Below are 17,506 nucleotides of genomic sequence, written 5' to 3' on the forward strand. Positions count from 1 at the left end.
TTATCCTGTCTCATCTGGGCAGCCCAGTGTCATCACAAGAGTCTTTAAAAATGGAACACGGAATCCGAGGAGGCAACCAGAGAGGTGGCAGTGCGAGGACTCGTCTGGATGTTCCTGGCTTTGGAGATGGAAGAGGCCACAAGCCAAGGAATGGCCAGTCTTTAGGAGTCGGGAAAGCAAGGGATCAAATTCCTGTCTAGAGCCCCAGAAAGGAACGTACCCTACTGACACTTCAAACTTATAGCCCATTGAGACCTTGCAGGCTTCTGACCTCCAGAATTGTAAAAAATTTGTGTAAGTTTGTGGTAATTGTCATAGCAGCAATAAGAAACTAACACAACCGCTAAAAGTGTGCTGGGCCACAGGCACTGTGCCTCCTCGCCTGATGGCCCACCGGCCCTGGGGCAGTCTGGGTCTGCATCCCAGCTCTGCCACTCACCAGCTGTCCCACAGCACATGTTGCTTAATGTCTGGGCGCTGTGAGGTAGGGATTGCTTTCCGCATCTGCCCAACCACACAAGGCTCCAGAAGAGAAGCAATTCGCCAGTGATCGCGCGTTTTGCTCCAGAACCCAGGATGTGGGCCGCCTCGCTGCGCGACCCTTTGGGTGGAGCGCAGCTCTTCTCCACCTGTAATGAAAGGGCCGCGAGGCCGCCAGGGGGCAGCAGAGGCCCGACCCCACCCGCCCGCGGGGGGAATGCGCCTGCGCGGAGCCCGCGGCGGCGGGGGACGGGAAGTGGGCGGGGCCGGCCGGGAGCGGCTCGCGCGGCCGGGAGTGGCGGAGTAGCAGGTGAGGCCCTGGGGGTCCCGGGGGTGAGGAAGCCCGGGGCATGGGACCGGTGGGCTGACCGCGCTGGAGTGAGGCTCAGGTGGGAACCTGAGGCGTATAGGGTGAAACGGGGCGCTGAGGAACCGGAGGGTGCGGAATAGGGGGGCTGGGGAGGCAGGGAGGCCGAGATGGGAAGACGCAAGGGGTTCAGGGGCCGAGTGGGGGGCTGAAGAGCGGAGGGAGCAATTGAAGACCTGAGGAACCCGAGGCAGAGAATTGGAGGGCCAGAGAGGCAAGGGTGCAGACCTCAGGGGGCCAGGGGCCGGCGGGGGTGTGGCCAAGCCGAAGGCCAGGTGGGAACGGAGGGCGGTGAAGCAGAGTGGATGCTGAGGGGTGACGTGCCCCCATTTGCCCGGGGCCGAGCTCCTGTTCTTAGGAGCATCCGGGCTGGGCCCACTGCCTGACCCCTACCTACCAGCCCCTGCCCCTTTGCCGGTCCACATCTCTGCCCACGTGCCCTTACCCCATGGCCTGCCCCGACCCATGGCCCTTGTCCAAGTGGTTTGGTGAAAAGCCAGTGTTTTAGTGAAAGCGAATGCTATGCTTGGGCTGCTGCACTTTCGGCCCTAGGTGTGTGAGATAGAAATCTCAGGCAAGGAGGTGATGGACTCCACCACTGGCAGCCCTGTGACCCCAGGCAAGCCTCTTAACCTCTGTGCCGTTGGAGAAATGGCACCTGATTGTAGAGATTTTAATGCAGGGCCTAACACATAGCCAGTACTATTTGATGGTGATGGACTCCTCCCCCACAGTCTTCCGCCCCCCAGGACATGGGCCGAGTGACACATGTCCTCATGGTATTTCCTGGGGCAGGTTCTGTGGGCCGAGCTGTACTCCCACCATGGGAGATAGAATGTAAGGCCAACACTCTGAGGTCATCTCTAGCACACTTCTGGCCTTTTTTCTTTTTCTTTTCTTTTTTTCTTTTTTTTTTTTTTTTTAAGATTTATGTATTTCAGAGAGAGAAAGAGAGCGAGCGAGGGAGGGAGAGGGAGAGAGAAACCCCAGCAGACTCCCTGCTGAGCACGGAGCCCTATGCAGGGCTCCACACCGGGCTCGATCTCATAACCCCGAGATCACGGCCCGGCTGAAAGGAAGAGTTGGTCGCTCAACTGACTGAGCCACCCAGGCGCCCCTCACTTCTGGCCTGTTGTCAGATCTCACTCTTTTCTTTCTATAACCAAGCTGGAAGTGACAAAAGGCATCAGAAGGCCTCATGTGAGTCCGGCTTTGCCATTTCCTACCTGTGTGACCTTAGGCTGGTGGCTTACCCTCCCCGAGCCTGTTTCTTCATCTGCAACGTGGCCTAACAGCATGTACTTCTCAGAATAGTTGTGCAAGAAGTAACAAAACAAATACCCCTTTGAATACCACTTTGAAAGCTGTAAACCTCCACAGAGTTTCATTTGTAGAATTCCTTTGAGATATTTCCTGAGGCCATCCCTGTCTTTAAAACCTTTCTCCCTCGGATCACTGTTCTCCACAGAATATCTTAACTTCCTCTTTGAAGGTGCCAGGCCTCAGGCTGCTTATCTCAGCCCACACCACCCACTGGCAGTGGCAGAAGGCAGCCAGCGTCTTCCCTCCACCATCACACTTGCCAGCTGCCATGCAGAGGGCTGGGCTGGTACCTGAGAGGACGGGTGGGCTTCCTGACTCAGGAGCGGGGCCTCTAGTGAGAAAGTCAAGCCTGTAGAAGGTGGTGGGTGCACAACAGTGTGAATGTACTTAATGCCACAGAACTGGAGACAGGAAAATGGGCAGCACGATAAATTGCATGTCATGCGTATTTTACCATACATTTTTTAAAAAGAAAAAAGATACATGTGTAGTCAAAGATCTGGAAAATTGACACCATATTCTTCCCCATGGTTACTTGTGAATAAAGAAGATTCTCCATTTACAGAAACCTTTTTAGTAAGGAAGGCAATACTGTTGTAACGATGATGCAGTTTCCTTTCTTCAGGATTGCTGTTTTTTGCTTTACTCCCGGGTTCTGAAGTCAAGCAGGACTTTCAGCAAGTATTTTGTCCATACCATCTAGAAAAGGGCAGTTGGGGAGCCTGAGTGGCTCAGTCAATTAAGCGGCCAACTCCGGATTTCGGCTCGGGTCATGATCTCAGGGTCCTGGGATCAGCCCTAGGTTGAGCTCTGCGCTAAGCCGGGAGGCTGCTTGAGGATTCTCTCTCTCCCTCTGCCCCTCCAGCCATTCGTGCTCTCTCTCTCTCTCAAATAAATAAATCTTTTTTTAAAAATCAAGAAAAAGGCAGTTGTACAGATATGCGTTGGTTGAGCTTATGAATCAAAACTGATAAGCTAGAGGAAAATAAATATTTTTTTCTTTGGGATCTAGCACATGGAAGACAGTGTGCTGGACCCCAAAGGTGTGACTGTACAGCAGGGCTTGGCTCAGAGGTGCGGGGGTGGGGTGGGGCCAAAATGGAATGCCACGAGGCAAGGCACAGGAGCACGGAGGTGAGGGGCATGGAAGTGAAAGAAGAGGGCAGGAGAGACTGAATCCCCCAGGCTGGTGACCAGTGAGGGGTGGGTGGGGTTTCCGTGGCAGCGTGGAGCCAGGCTCCACAGTCTGAGTTTCCGGTGTGAACCCCACCGAGGGACTTTGAACGAGTTGCTTGGTTCTTTTGCTGTCCTCCCCCCTGCAGTCCCCACCTGTCATGACCCCCACCTGGGGATAGTGACAACAGGTTGCTGGGAGGTGGAAAGAGGAGAGGCCGGAGGAGTGCTGTTGGTGCCGGCAGTCGGCAGTCGGGGGCCCCTGGCGGGTGTGAGCTGACTGCATGGCTGACATGATGCCCAGTGCACAGCAGCATCGTTCTGGGAGCCGGGAGGACCCGGGCCACGTTTGGCCCATCTGGTGGAGGCAGGTGACAAGGGGGCTGGCAGCCCACTGTTCCTCCCCTGCCCACCCCCGGACTCAGGCAAGTCCCCCTCCCCAGAACCCCAGAGCACTGTATCCGCCTGGACACCCTGCCTCATCTCCCACCACCTTATCCTGCTTTCTGTCCCCAAGCCCCTGTCCGCCCCCATTGGTCCAGCAAGAGCTCAGGACCACGGCACAGCCCCTGCCCCTCCTGGCACTAGGGCTGTCTCGGGGGGACCCCCCTTTGCCTTGGGAATCCCTCCGTCCTGTCCTCTTCCTGCTGTTATCTGTAGGCTCCAGGAGCCTGGGACTGTTTTGCTCCTCTCTGTGTGGCCTATGTCACAGATTCAGAGTTCGTTGAACAAACGAAGGGCAAGGAAGGCACTTACTCTTGTCTTTACCCCAGCTGGGCTCCAGAGAAGGAAAGCCGTGTCCTGGTTGCTCCCCTTGCCCCTCGCCTCAGCCTGCTGCTGCAGAAACAAGCCCGGTTGGTCCTCAGCGGGCAAGATGGCTCTGGGCCACCCGCCTGTCTAGCGAAGGAGGGCAGCTGGCGCAGGCCCCGAGAACAGGGCAGCCCGCACCCCGGCAGATGCAGGCCAAGCGTGCACACAAGCACTGTCACGCCTGCGCCGCCTGCCTCCCCCTCCCCTCGCCCCCCCTCCCCCGACCCTACTCAGCAGTCGTGTCACGGGCTGCTGTCCCGGCCTGTGCCCAACTCTGGCAGCGGTCACAGGGCAGAGCAAGGAGGCAGCAATGCGGAGAGGAGGGGCTCCGACCCCCAGGGAAAGGGGCGGACTGTGGGGGAGCTCCTGGCACAGAAAACAGCATCCCAAGGAGGTTCCCGCATTCCAAAGCACCGAGCACATGCCACCAGCAAGTGAGGTCGCAGGCAAAGGGTCTTGCATTCTGTGCTTTACTCTGGGGGCAGGGTTCCTCAAACAGGGCCCTCCTGTGCACTCTGGGAGGTCAGTGAGCCAGCCCTCCTCTCGTTCAGGTCTTCATCGTACACTCACACAGGAGCACACGCACCGCCCCGAAGATTGCATGCCTGCAGAGGGTTGTTTCTGGGCGTTTCCCCGCCCTGTTCTGCACCCCAGAGCGCCGGCTGTTGCTGGAGGGCAGCTCCGCATTGCTCACGCTTCTCTCCCCTCAGCAACAGGCCAGCGCTGTTCGCAAGCAGACGAGGTGGCTTGGCCTCTCTCTCTGCCGAAGGGTGTCGGAGCCTGCTGGGAAATTCACACCATCTTGTTTTTCTCTGGCTTGGTTCTCCGTACTCAGCAGCTCTGCCAGCCTGCCTTCTCCCCGGGTGACCCTCACCACCCCCCACGAGGCTCCCAGCCTTTTCTGATCGCCCCATTTCACGAAGTCTTACCCTTGTGGTTATGATTCGGTTGTCCGACCAGCTGTTGTCCTGATTTCTGCTTCTTTATTTTGCCCTCTTTATCTTTTTACCTGTTCGCCTTTTATAACCTGGGGCTGCGTTGTATTTACTTCTACTGGTAAGTAAACATGGAGGATAGCAGTGATTTTAAATCCGTCCCCATAACCTTCCATCATAAGTGCCCTGATTTCTGTATTCTTTCTGTGTCTGCTTTAAAAAGTCAACTTTTGACACATCTCTGAAAGAGAGAGGTTTTGTAGGTTTGTTTTTTTTCATTTACCCCCCCTTGTCCTCGCAGGTGCTTCCCAGATTGGACACTTAACTTCACCTCTCCCCTTCAGCCTGTGCTCTTCTTGTGTTTTTTCTCTTCATTCTGCCACAGACTTGTGCTGAGTTAGTGGCTCTGGACAAGGGCAGCCGTGCCCATGGGGGTGCTCTTCAGTGGGCGCTGGGCAGGCTGTCACCCCTCCTCTTGGTGGCAGGTCCCTTCAGCCTCCAATTTCCAACCCCTGTCCACTGCTTCTCTCTGGTAACATTTGCAGGCATGAGGAATTCCAGAAGAGTCTCTCCCATGCCTTCTCCCTGCCTGTACTCATCGGAACCGGGAAGGCCTCAGGGAGGGGATGGGCAGTGAAACTGCTCCCCACATTGTCCTCCCGCAACTTGGGATTGGACCCTCGAGTCAATCTGTTACTGCTCCCAAAGCAAACTTCCCAGCTGGATGTTATAGAGGCCCTGGGGGTGCCCCAGCCCTGGGAAGGCTCAGATGGAACAGGCACCAGCTGGAGGGGAATGGGCAAGACAAGGGCCTGTGCTCAGCATTGGTGGTCGGGGGGTGGCGCACGTGGGTGTGGGGTAGGAAGGGGGGCCTAGAGAGCGAATGGGGGAGGCTGTATCACAGAAGAGAGATGCTCTGGGACCATTTGGGTCTGGAGGGCAGAACATGAGAGGCAGGAGTCCAGGTGGGCCATGTAGGAGTCTGATAGACAGGCCTTCGCCGGCCCATGAACCCTGGGGGGCAGGGTGAGGGAAGTGGGTGGGCTAGCAATGCGTGGAGGTCCTGAGCTGGGGGAGAGGAGCTGGAGGCCCACCTTGGGGAGGAGGATGTAGTGGGAGCCAGGTGTGAGTGAAGACCTCGTGGGAGAAGAGCTGGGTGGGATGGTGATGAGTGTAGGCTCCAGAATCCCTCCTGGACCCCATCATCCATTCTCTGTCAAAGGGCTGCCCCTCTCCCAGCCTCAGTGTTCCCATCTGTGAAATGGGGGCTCATCCTGGCTCCCAGGGTTGTTATGGGCAATTCCCAGGGCCTGGCAGCTAGTAAGCCCTTGGCCTTCCTGAGGTTGGGGGAGGAAGAGCCTGAAAGGTGGGAGCCAGTTCCGAGAGTAGTGGGGTCAGTGGCCTGGGCTGTCCCTGGTGCCTCTTCGTTAGCCGGGGCTCACGAGGCCCAGGAGTCTTCCTGTTGGAGAGAACATGTCACAGGTGTCCCCAACTTTCCTGGCTTCTCTTCTGCCCATGCCCTGGGGTGCCCTGTAGGCTCTGGGCCCCCTTCCTACTCCCCCTCTTGTCCACATCCAAAACATCCCAGGGCCAGCGCCGGCACCATCCAGGCCCTTTTTCTTCCCTTGACAGGCATCCCTTCTGCTCACTAGGCTGACAGACGTGATGGCATCACTTCCTCACCTTCTGGCTGTCAAGGGGTCAGGTTGAACCGCTTTACCTGCTCTGTTTTAATGCATCAGTGGCCTGGCCCCCAGTGTCCCCTCCTGCCCGCCTTTGGCCACGCCAGCCATCCCCTACCAGGAACAGGCCTGCCTTCTCTGTCACTTCTCCTTCAGGGCATCCATGTGGCCTCTGATCCCAGCTCTGTCTCCTGAAGCCACTTCTCTTGGGCTTCCGAGCGCCCCCTCTTGGAACCATGTCCGGACACTGACCAGGGCTGTTGCTCCCCCTTACTTGGGTCCCCTGAACTCTGTAAGGCCAGTCACCCTGCCCTTCTGCCTTGAGGCCCTGGGCTTGGTGTGGCACCTGCTGCATGATGCTTCGAGATGGAGAGAAAGTAAGGCACCACACACTCAGCACTGTGGGGTGAGGGCACCGATCCCCCCTGTGTTTTCTGACCCTCACGTCTCTCCTCAGGGAAGACCACCCGGAATCCCAGCAGAGACCTCCCGGGATGCTCTGGGCATGGCCTCTGGAGCCCCCCAGCAGAGCAGCCAGCCGGCAGAGGAGATCCCAGGCTTCCTGGACGCCTTCCTCTGTGACTTCCCAGCGCCGCTGAGTCTAGAGAGCCCTGTGCCATGGAAGCTCCCGGGGACAGTGCTGAGCCGGGAGGAGGTGGAGGGAGAGCTGGCCGAGCTGGCGATGGGCTTCCTGAGCAGCAGGTAGGTGGCGGACCTGTCAGGAGGGGACAACACGTGCCTCCTGCCGAATTTGACCGCAGCTGCCGCTCACCCCACATGCCCTGCCTTGCGCCGGTTCTGCTCCCTAATTACTTCCCTGTGACGGGGCTGCATAGCTTCCCCAGGGCTGCAGTCACAAAGTATCCCAGGCTGGGCAGCTTAGAACAATAGACATGGATTATCTCATAGTTCTGGAGGCCGGAAGTCAGAGATCAAGGTGTCGGCAGGGTCACGCTCTCTCAAACAAAGGCTATGGAGAACTGGTTCCAGGCCTTTCTCTCAGCTGCCAGTGTTGCCAGCATCCACGTGAAGATGCTTGTAGAGGCGTCCCTGCAGCCCTGCCTTCGTTGTCACATAGTGTCCGCCCTGTGCGTCTCTCTTCACGTGGCATTCCCTCCCTGTCTGGGTCTCTTCTCTTCTTGGAGGGACACCAGTCTTATGAGATCAAGAGCCTACCCTGCTCCCTTATGACCTCATCTTACACCTGCAAAGACCCTAATTCCACATAAGGTCACATTCTGAGCCCCTACAGGTTAGGAGTTCTTTTGGGGGAACACAGTCCAACCCATACAGGTGCAGTCAATCCTGTTTCTGTCTCAGTTCACAGATGGGGAGGCAGAATCCAGGGAGGTCCAGAGACTGGCTGAGACCTCAGGGTGGGGCAGGGCCAGGCTGTGTGCCCTAGTCGCGGTGACCCAAGAGGTTGGTGGTGCTGTGTCCCCTGTTCAGGGGCCAGGCAGCTAAGGCACAGAGATGAGACACAGCAGGCTTAGCAGATTTGAAGGGAGAAAGCAACAGACAGGAAAGGCTAGCGGCCTATGCAGTATCTTTCTGAACCTCGTCCCTCCCCGGGGACCAGACCCATAGTCCCTAGTCACTGCGTCACCCCTAAAGTCGGACCACGCCCCCAGCCTCAGCGTACTGCATGTTAGTGTCCCTAAGCATGCTTCTTTCGGGGCAGGTCAGCTCGATTCCTGCACACCCCCCTAAAGCCTGCTTGCTAGGATCCAGCAGAGTTCATGACTCTTACCCCATGCAGTGTGGGAGCCCGGGTCCCTGAGTGTGAAGGTCAGTGTGAGCTGGCCTGGTCCATCTTGACAGCCCCACAGCGCCACAGACCTCAGGACGACATGCCTGGTGACCATGTTCCTTTAGGGTGTGGCATGTGCAGAGGTTGTTACGGGACTGTTCTGTCCTGCATTGAGGAAATATTTTAGAGGCAGGTGGCATAAGGTGAGTTGGTGGAACAGAATAGGCCTGAGTTGCTGGATTCGGGGGAGGGGCAGGGAGGGGAGGGCTCCCGGGGCTCCGCCTTCCTCAGGGCCCCACCAGCAGCCACTTGGCCTCCTGCGCGGGCTTTAGGGGCGGTGGGAGGAAGTGCGGGCCCAGGAGGATTGGTGCCCGTGCTGCTCCTGCGTGAGCCCAGAGCCTGGGGAGAATGAAAGCGCCCAGCATTGTGCCTGCTGTGCCGGAGATGACCTGTGCACAGGGAGAAGGGGAAGTGACCTGGAGATGGAGGCAGGAGAGCCCAGGCTGGTGGCTCAGAGTCAGAAGAGGGAGAAGCTATAGGGCCAGGCCTGGGAGGGGCACGGGGGTGAGCAGTCAGTCCACTGGTGGGGGGAGGAGAGGGCACAGAGGAGGGACATGCCCAGAGGGGCAGGATCCCAGAAGGTGGGGCTGGTTTTGCTCCACGGCAGTGGAGATGGAAGCAGGTGAGGAAGAGGAGGGTAGCCGGGCAGTAGCAGGAGCAGGTGACCGGCCCTCGTGCCCAGGGAGGGGCCTGAGCTGGACAAGTCAGGGGTCTGACTAGAGGGGTCTGCAGGGTGCAGGGCCTTGGGGTGAGGGACTTTTACTTATGTTGGAGGGCAGGTGTCTTAGGCCACGTGTAGGAGAAAAGCAGGACTTGCTTGAGGTGACGTGGAGCCCCATGAGGCCCTGGTGGCAGTAGCGGGATGGCAGAGCAGGCCTGAGACCATTAGCCATGAGGGAGAGGCCAAGGGTCATGGCTCCTGTCAGCTCCCTAACGGATCCATCTGAAAACACCTTTAAAACATATTTTAAAGTCATGTGTTTTCTACTCATCTCGATGAATTTATTCTTGCTCTCTTCTAGTACTTCTTCCCTGTGCAGACATGGTGTTCACACGTGTGATCACACGCTGTCGACTCTGTGTCCGACTGTCAGGAGCAGCCCCACAGACGTTCCTGGCAGCTTCCTGGCGGCTCCTGTCCCTCTGCTTCCCATCTCTGCGGCTGACGTGTAGGCCCCTGGGCGCAAGGGGCCCCAAGCATAGGGTGCATGGCATTTTCTCAGATTGTAAATGGTGTCCTTCCTGAGACTGTTGGGAAGTCAGATCACCAAGTTCAAGGGTGCAGTGATTTACAGCCTGTCTTCCCCCTTGTCAGCGGTTCTGTGTCCCGTCTCAGGTCCCCGAGCAGTGCACACCTTACGCTATAATTATTCCTCTGCATTTTCATCTCAGCTGCTAGGCTGCAAACTTGAAAACCCCAAAGCAGGTGGAACTAGAGTGTTTCTTGGGTACCTGGGCCTTGCACACACCTTCTGTTCACTGTGGCATCTTCCGGAGTCTTTAGGAGCCCTGACTGCTGCAGGGCCTGAGTGCTTGGAGGGTGTGTGGGGGGTGGGGGGGATCCCCTGGATGGGGAGGGAGGACACATCTAGGAAGCGAGGCCTATGGCCTGAGGCCAGGCATTGTCTGTGTCCCCAGGGCCGGAAGCTGCTTCCCTGCCCCGGTGGCCTTTGCAGGCCTGCAGGAAGCCACATCACTACCTCCCCAGGAGCAGAGAGAACAGTGCCCCTTCTCCCTGCTGTGAAAAAGGAAAACCCAGTGATTAGCAGGAAATCCCCAAATGGCAGGGGAACTCATTTCTCATGTCTTGGCTGGTGGTTTTTCAAAGGCAGGTCCAGAGGCCTCTCCCCTGAGTCACCCTCTCATTTTAAAAAATCACAGATTCATCCCTGTAGATTCCTAAGACCATCTATAGACACACTGTGGACGCCCAGCCCCCAAAGGGAAGTGACCCATTTGCCTGGCTGTTGGGAGGTCCTTGCCCTCAGGGAAAAGCTAGGTGTGTCTCCCCAGCAGAGAATCCCTGGCTACCCTGGGCGTGCGCCCCCAGCCCTCAGGGACAGACACACGAGGGCTGGCCTGTGAAAGGTTCCCACTGGGGGGGAGGCAGGTGCGGGGTCAGGTGCACCTAGAGGTACAGGGGCAGCAGAGGAATGGACCCTTAGCGCAGAGGAGCCAGGGAAGGCTCTCCGTGGATGTGGTATGGGAAGCACCACAGGCCAAGCAGCCTACACACAAAAATGTATCATCTCAGAGTTTTGGAGGCTGGAAGTCCAAGATCAGGGCATCGGTAGGGCTGGTTCCTTCTGGTGATTTCTGGCTCATCACCCCAGCTGCTGCCTTCATCTTCACGGAGCGCTCCCCCTGTGTGCATCTGTGTCTGGAGGTCCCCTTTTTATAAGGACACCAGTGTTCCTGGATCGGGGACCCCCCCCCCACTCTTCTACGACCTCATTGTAACTAATTGTGTCCTTCTAAATAAGGTCCCATTCTGAGGCACTGGCAGCTAGAACTTCAACATAGGAACTTTGAGGGACACAATTCAACTCATAAGACCCCTGAAACTCTGGAGAGCCCCAGCTGGTGTTGGTGACCAGGAGCCGTCATCAGGCTGGACGTTGGGCGGTTTGTGCAGCCCGGGCACAGGGCCCCGCAGACACATCTTCTCCCCCCACCAGCCCCCAGCCCCCAAAGGGAGCCATGTCTGGTGTAGCTCAGGGCCTGGGAAATGGCATCGAGTGGATGTCCCACCCAGCTCCCCGAGGCCCAGAGGCCGAGCAGTTCCTTGCTGCTGCACGTTGTGGCGCCTCCCTGAGTGGAGAGGAGGTCTCCATCTGGATCGTTCGGGGATGCACTGGGGTACGAGCTTCTGCTGAGGCGCCCGCTCCGCCTCACTCCTTGTCCCTGTCCCCAGGAGCGCCCCGCCACCACTTGCCTCATCTCTGGCCCACGAGGCGGTTTCCCAGCTGCTACAGACGGACCTTTCTGAATTCAGGAAGTTGCCCAGGCAGGAGGAGGAGGAGGAAGATGATGACGAGGAAGAGAAGGCCCCTGTGACCTGTGAGTTCTCTTCCCTGTCTGGCCCGGAGGCTTAGCAGGCGACACACTCACCCGCCAGACAAGGGACGGGGCAGGGGGGTGGGGGGGGGCCAGTTCAGGGGATGTCAGGGCTCACCTGGGCGCCACTGCCGTTCCCATTTGCCGGTGGAAGGGTGGTGGTGGGCAGCACGTGGCCGAGGGCCGCGGAAGGGCAGCGCCCACGCGTGCTCCCGACGGTGCGGCCGAGCCGGATGCAGAGACAGCGCCCGCTGCAGCCCCAGGTCGGGGCGGGGGGGGGGTGCAGGCGCCATCTCACTGAGCTGCAGAGCCGCCCAGGAGATGAATAATGCTTTTCCCGTTCTACGTGGGAGGAAGCTGAGGTGGCAGCTCCGTCGCCCACTTGCTCCGCCTCAGCCGACACTGCCCCAGGGCGGCGTGGGAGTCCGGAGGGTGACGTGCGCCCGGCTCCCGGGGGTGGCCTCAGGGTCCAGCTGGTAGAAAATGCCAGCGCTTGGGCCTGTTGCCCGGGCTCTTCCAACTCGGGACCCGACAGGTGGAGACTCCACGGCGCCTGTGAGAGCTGGCTCGGGGAGGGGCCGAGGGGGCCTGTGGTCAGCCTCCTCCGGGGGTGCTGGTTAGCGGGGCGCGCCCCAAGCCCCCCGCACAGCCGGGGAAATGGGCAGTGAACCTTACATGTCTTTCTTTCACTTTCCTAATACCCCCCTCATCCGAGGGGCATACGTTTTAAGACCCCAGGGGATGCCTGAAACCGCAGGTCCTACCAAACTCTCTATACACTGCATTTTTTCCTATCCACGCACACCTATGATAAACTTTAATTTATAAACTAAGCACAGTAAGAGATTAACGATAACTGATACTAAAATACAACAGTTATAACGATATACTGTAATAAGTTATACGAAGGTGGTCCTCTCTCTCTCTAAATATCTTAGTGTGTACTCACCCTTCTGATCATGATGCGAGATGGTAAAATGCCTCCGTGGTAAGATGAAGTGAGGTGAGTGACGTAGGCATTACAGTGTAGCGCTGGACTACTGTGACCCTCTGACAATCCCTTCTGATGATCCCATTTCCAGGCCACAGTTGACTGCCTGTACCCGAAACCATGGAAAAGCGAAATCGAGGATCCGGGGGGACTATAATTTGTCGATTTGGGCCATTTATATATTGTATATGATTACTTCCGTCTTGTCCCATACTTGTTACCTATGTTACTTTAAGCTTAGCATGAGTGCGAGCCGTGAGGGCAAAGCAAGGAACAGACGGGGGAGCAAGAAGACAAACCCACGCCCGGCTTCAGCACATGCTGAGTTCTCATCCGTGTCCCCTGCCTTTTCCGTGGCTCCCTGCCCACATTCCATCCCAGCAGGGCCTCGCATTCCTGCCTGGAAGGTGCGGGAGACAGCAGCCCACAGTGACTGGCAGCCATTGTCCTCTGCAAAGCCCCACAAAGGGAGTGCCCCACCCCAGAGTCCCAGCGGGAAACCAGCGCCACCTGCTGGCGGGAAGGCCCCTGGTGGTGGCTGATACCCGCAGAGCCCTACACCTGGGGGCCCCTGTAGGCCAGGGAAGGGGGGAGGGCCCCAGGGAGGAGGAAATCACAGCCTGCCCCCGCCCTCCGTGCAAGCCTGAGCTCGCAGCCTTGATCAGCTCTCCCTGTCACTGGAGCAGAACACAGTAAAATCTATCATCCTGAAGCCCTTCTTGCAAAATTGGCTTCACGGCGGGTGTTATAAGCACCACTGCTAAGACCTCTCTGTGGCTGGGTCATGTGGAAACACCAGCCGGCCCCTCTCCAGTGAGCTGGTCCTGTGGGCACCAGGATGAGGCCCTCAGCCGGGAAAGCAGGCGTCTCCTGCCAGAGGCATCAGGAGTCAGTGAGCCAGCCGATTCTCCCTCTGCTTATCCATTGCTTATCATTGTCAGTGGTAATTGCCTTTGCTCAAGCTGAAATTCAAGTTCAAACGTGTAGACGGAAATGGTAGCACAACCTAAAGCAAGAGAATACACGGCGCCCGGTGCCTCCCTGGGCGCTTCAGGCCTAATACAAGCAGAGCCCAGGGACACCTGGGTGGCTGAGCAGTTAAGCATCTGCCTTCAGCTTGGGTCATGATCTGCGCACAGCCGTCCAGAGAGGAGAGGAGGGGGAGGCTAGGAGGCAGCGCTGTGCAGTCCAGCTGAACGAGGGGTCTCTGGCTTGTTGGCAGGGCCTTCACTGGGCCAATCGCGTGTGGACCTGTCTTCCTGGAGCTGAGCCTTCCTGCAGCCACAGCCCCTCAGGCCAGCCCGGCTGGTCTCCCACTTCTTGCCAAATACCTGAATGGCGCCTGTGTCCTGGGTGTGGTGGCAGTGGCCAATTCTAGACACCCCACCCCGCCCTGATGTGTGGATTCCCTCAGACATGGCTTCCGTGGCCTCTGGTGCTCACAGACCCTCTCTGCCTTCCCTGGCCTCTGCCCCTCTCCTTTTCTTCCGCGGGCTCCACCTTTGGGCAGGAGCTCGTCCTTCTCCAACACCTCCCCCACTCGAAGTCCTTCCAGTGTGGCCCGAGACTCTCCTCAGAGTCTGCCCTTGAACCCCCCTCCTAGGTGACTGGCCCTGACTCACCTGTCCCTGCTTCACGCACCTGGGCCAGCAAGAGTCCCGGGAGGGTTTTGTGTGTGGAAATGACCCGAGCCTCTGAGGCACGCCACCTGAGAATTCCTTGGGACCTGTTCCTTGCTAGCTCCTTGTGAAGCTTTCCTTTAGAAGGCATGTTTAGGTAGGATTGGGGGCGTGTGTGTCTGTGTGTGTTGTAGGGACTGTTACCTGTTGTTGCGTAACAAATTCCCCCCAAAATTGAGCGGCTTAAAACAAACATTTGTTATCCCATAGTGTCTGTGGGTCTGGAATTTGGGAGCCGGTGAGCTGGTGGTTCTGGCCCAGGGACTCTCATGAGATCACGGTCCTGAGCTTGTGGCCGTGGGGCGGAGGTTCCATTTCCAAGGGATTCGGTCACTTGGCTGTTGGCAAGAGGCCTCAGTCCCTCCCCGTGTGGACCCTCCACGGGGCTGCTTGAGTGTCCTCACGCCGTGGCAGCTGCTTCCCTCGGGGCCGGTGATTCACCAGAGAGACAGAGACAGACAGGGAGGGAGAGAGGGCGCGCCAGGTGGGAGCCACAGCACCTCTTAGGAAGCAGCTCGTGGTCACTTCTAGTTGATTCTGTTTATTAGGAGCATGTCTCTAAGGCCCACGCTCAAGGGGAGGGAACTGGGCTCCCAATCAAGCATCAAAGAATTTGTGGACATATTTTTAACCCATCACCTGGGGCTAAAGCTTGTCATGGAAAATTGAGAAAACACCAAAAAAGTATTCTTGAGCAAAAACATCCCCTGTAGAAGCGCCACCTGCAGACCCACTGCTGACATTCTGTTCGTATGCTCTCCCGCCTTTCATTTTCTGGTCCAAGCGGCTGAAGGCTTCTTCAGATCTCGTGATCAAAGCGTGTGTGGGATTTTCTGTTCTCCTTTTTCTTGTGACATTTTTTTTTCTTAGCGTTTTTCCTTAACACCATGACATAAGCATTTTACATGCTCACGCGCTCTTCAGAAGTCCATTTTTGTTTTACCCTTTAATTTTTTTCCATTAAACTCAGACATAACCATAGGCTTCCATGCTGTTGTAAGAAATAACACAGAGGGATCCCGTGCGTCCTTTACCCAGTTTCCCCCGATGGTAATGTCTTAAAAACTGTAGTAAACCCTCACGGCCAGGATCTCGACACAGTCAAGATCAAGTCAAGACACAGAGGAGTTTCATCCTGCAAGGATCCCTCCTTTGTGGCCACCCTGCTCCTGTCCCACCCTGACAACCCTTAATCCTATTTCAAGAATGCCTATAAATGGAATCATAGAGTACGTAACTTTGGGGCATAAGCTGTTTTCACTCCGCATCATTCTCTGGAGATTTATCTGGGTTTCTGTACCACGCCAGGAGCACCTTCCTTCCCTTCTCCCGTCCTTCCTCTCTTCCTCCCTCCTTTCCTCCCTTCCTTCTTCCTTTCCCTCCTTCCTTCCTCCCTCCCTCCCTTCCCAGAGTAGTATTCCGTGGCATGATTTACCCGCTCTTGGGTTGAAAACCGTCTGGGCCATTTCCAGGTTCTGCCTGTTACAGGTGGAGTCACTGTGAACGCCGGGGCACACAGGGCTTTGTGCACACGCCGTCTTAATTTCTCTGGGATAAATGCCCAGGGGTGCAGTTGCTGGGCCGTGTGGCAGTTGCGTGTTTAGTTGTGAAAATCATGTTTAATAGCAGCTTAATTCTTCATCAAGAGAATAGACCATAATTTACTCTGTCACTGGATATATATTGCTTCTAATTAATGTGCAATTATAAATGATTTTATACTTCGTCCTGAAATTATCTTTGTGTTTCTGGCTGTTTCCTTGGGGTGGACTCCCATGAGTGGAGTTGCTCAGTGTAGGACGGGAGGCTCCTTCCTGTCCATACTGCCCAGCCCGACACAGGCTGTCATGCACGGTTGACCAGGCTGGGGTGCTCAGAAGGCCCCGGGGCTCACGGGCTTGTGGTGGGCGCTGTCTGGAGAGCTGCAGGGGCTGCGGGGAAGGGGGCAGGCAGAGCGAGTGGAGCCCAGCTGGCCCGCGTCGGTGCTTCCCTAACAGTCCTCTGTCACGCCCGTCAGTGCTGGATGCCAGGGACCTGGCACGAAGTTTCTTTAACCGGCTCTGGGAAGTGTGCAGCCAGTGGCAGAAGCAGGTGCCCTTGACCGCGCGGGTCCCTCAGCGGCAGTGGCTGGTCTCCGTGCACGCCATCCGGAATACCCGCCGCAAGATGGAGGACCGGCACGTGTGCCTGCCCGCCTTCAACCAGCTCTTTGGCCTGTCCGTGAGTGCTCGGCCTCCAGTGCTCCTCCCCCCGGGCCCCAGTCAGAACAGCTCAGGAGGCCGTGTGTAGGGGGCAGGGGCCCCCGGGGTTCCGAGCAGAGCCAAGACAGGAGTGATGCCTGTAGCTGTCCTCCGACGGGGGTGAGGCCAAGCGCCTCGCAGGGTTCGCGGAGGCCCGACCCACGGGCCAGAGCAGCCATCCGCCACCTTGCTTTCCCAGGAAAGGGACTGAGGAAAGGGAATGATCTGCTTGAGCCTGTTAGAAGGGGAGGCCCCAGGCGTCGCATTCGCCTCATGGTTGCAAGCCCTGCTTTGTCTCAGGCCCCGGGAGCCGCCCGGTACATCTTCCCTCATTTTATGCTCCAGCAACTCCTTCCAGAAGGTGAACCGAGGCTCTGGAGGCTTGTTCTTTTCCAAGCGTTGCTGCTCCCAAGTGCTTGAGTCAGGGTGACCTAGCTGATGGCCAAGGCCATGCTGATTCTTCTAGACCCACCCCAATCAGCGTCCGGGCCCCACCCCCCAGACCGGAGCCTTAGGTGACAGCCCGGGTCAGGGCGTGGTCGGTGTGACTCCCACTGCACTCGCCACCAGGACCCCGTGGACCGAGCCTACTTCGCTGTGTTCGACGGTCACGGCGGGGTGGACGCTGCTCGGTACGCGGCCGTGCACGTGCACGCCAACGTGGCCCGCCAGCCCGAGCTGCCCGAGGACCCCGCCCGAGCCCTCAGAGAAGCCTTCCGGCGCACTGATGAGATGTTCCTCTGGAAAGCCAAGCGAGAGGTGAGAGCCAGTGTGGGCCAGCAGCCGTTCCACCGGAGAGGCTCGGCGGGCAGAGGGAGAGAAACGGAGCCCTTGGTGGTGTCACAAGGTCCCCGCTGAACTCTGCCGGTCATCATGTGACTTCATTCTTACGGTAATGGGAGGCTGGCTGTACATCTGCGCAGAAGCAGCGTGAGGCCTGCCCCACTCTGGTGGGGGTG

The 17,506-nt window shown here is 57.6% G+C and overlaps 1 protein-coding gene across 1 annotated transcript in view; it reads left to right on the forward strand.

Moving 5' to 3' along the window:
• Positions 1-725: 725 nt before the first annotated feature.
• Positions 726-17,506, forward strand: part of PPM1F (protein phosphatase, Mg2+/Mn2+ dependent 1F) — a 28,246-nt gene continuing 11,465 nt past the window's right edge. Inside the window, exons 1-5 of the mRNA XM_040619535.1 lie at positions 726-790; positions 7,228-7,472; positions 11,495-11,640; positions 16,325-16,527; positions 17,118-17,306. Of these exons, the coding sequence (XP_040475469.1) occupies positions 7,276-7,472; positions 11,495-11,640; positions 16,325-16,527; positions 17,118-17,306 (735 nt within the window). The 5' untranslated portion in view covers positions 726-790; positions 7,228-7,275. The remainder of the gene's footprint in view (positions 791-7,227; positions 7,473-11,494; positions 11,641-16,324; positions 16,528-17,117; positions 17,307-17,506) is intronic.

The sequence above is a fragment of the Ursus maritimus genome, unplaced genomic scaffold (genome assembly GCF_017311325.1).
Source record: "Ursus maritimus isolate PB19 unplaced genomic scaffold, ASM1731132v1 scaffold_33, whole genome shotgun sequence".
NCBI lineage: Eukaryota > Metazoa > Chordata > Mammalia > Carnivora > Ursidae > Ursus > Ursus maritimus.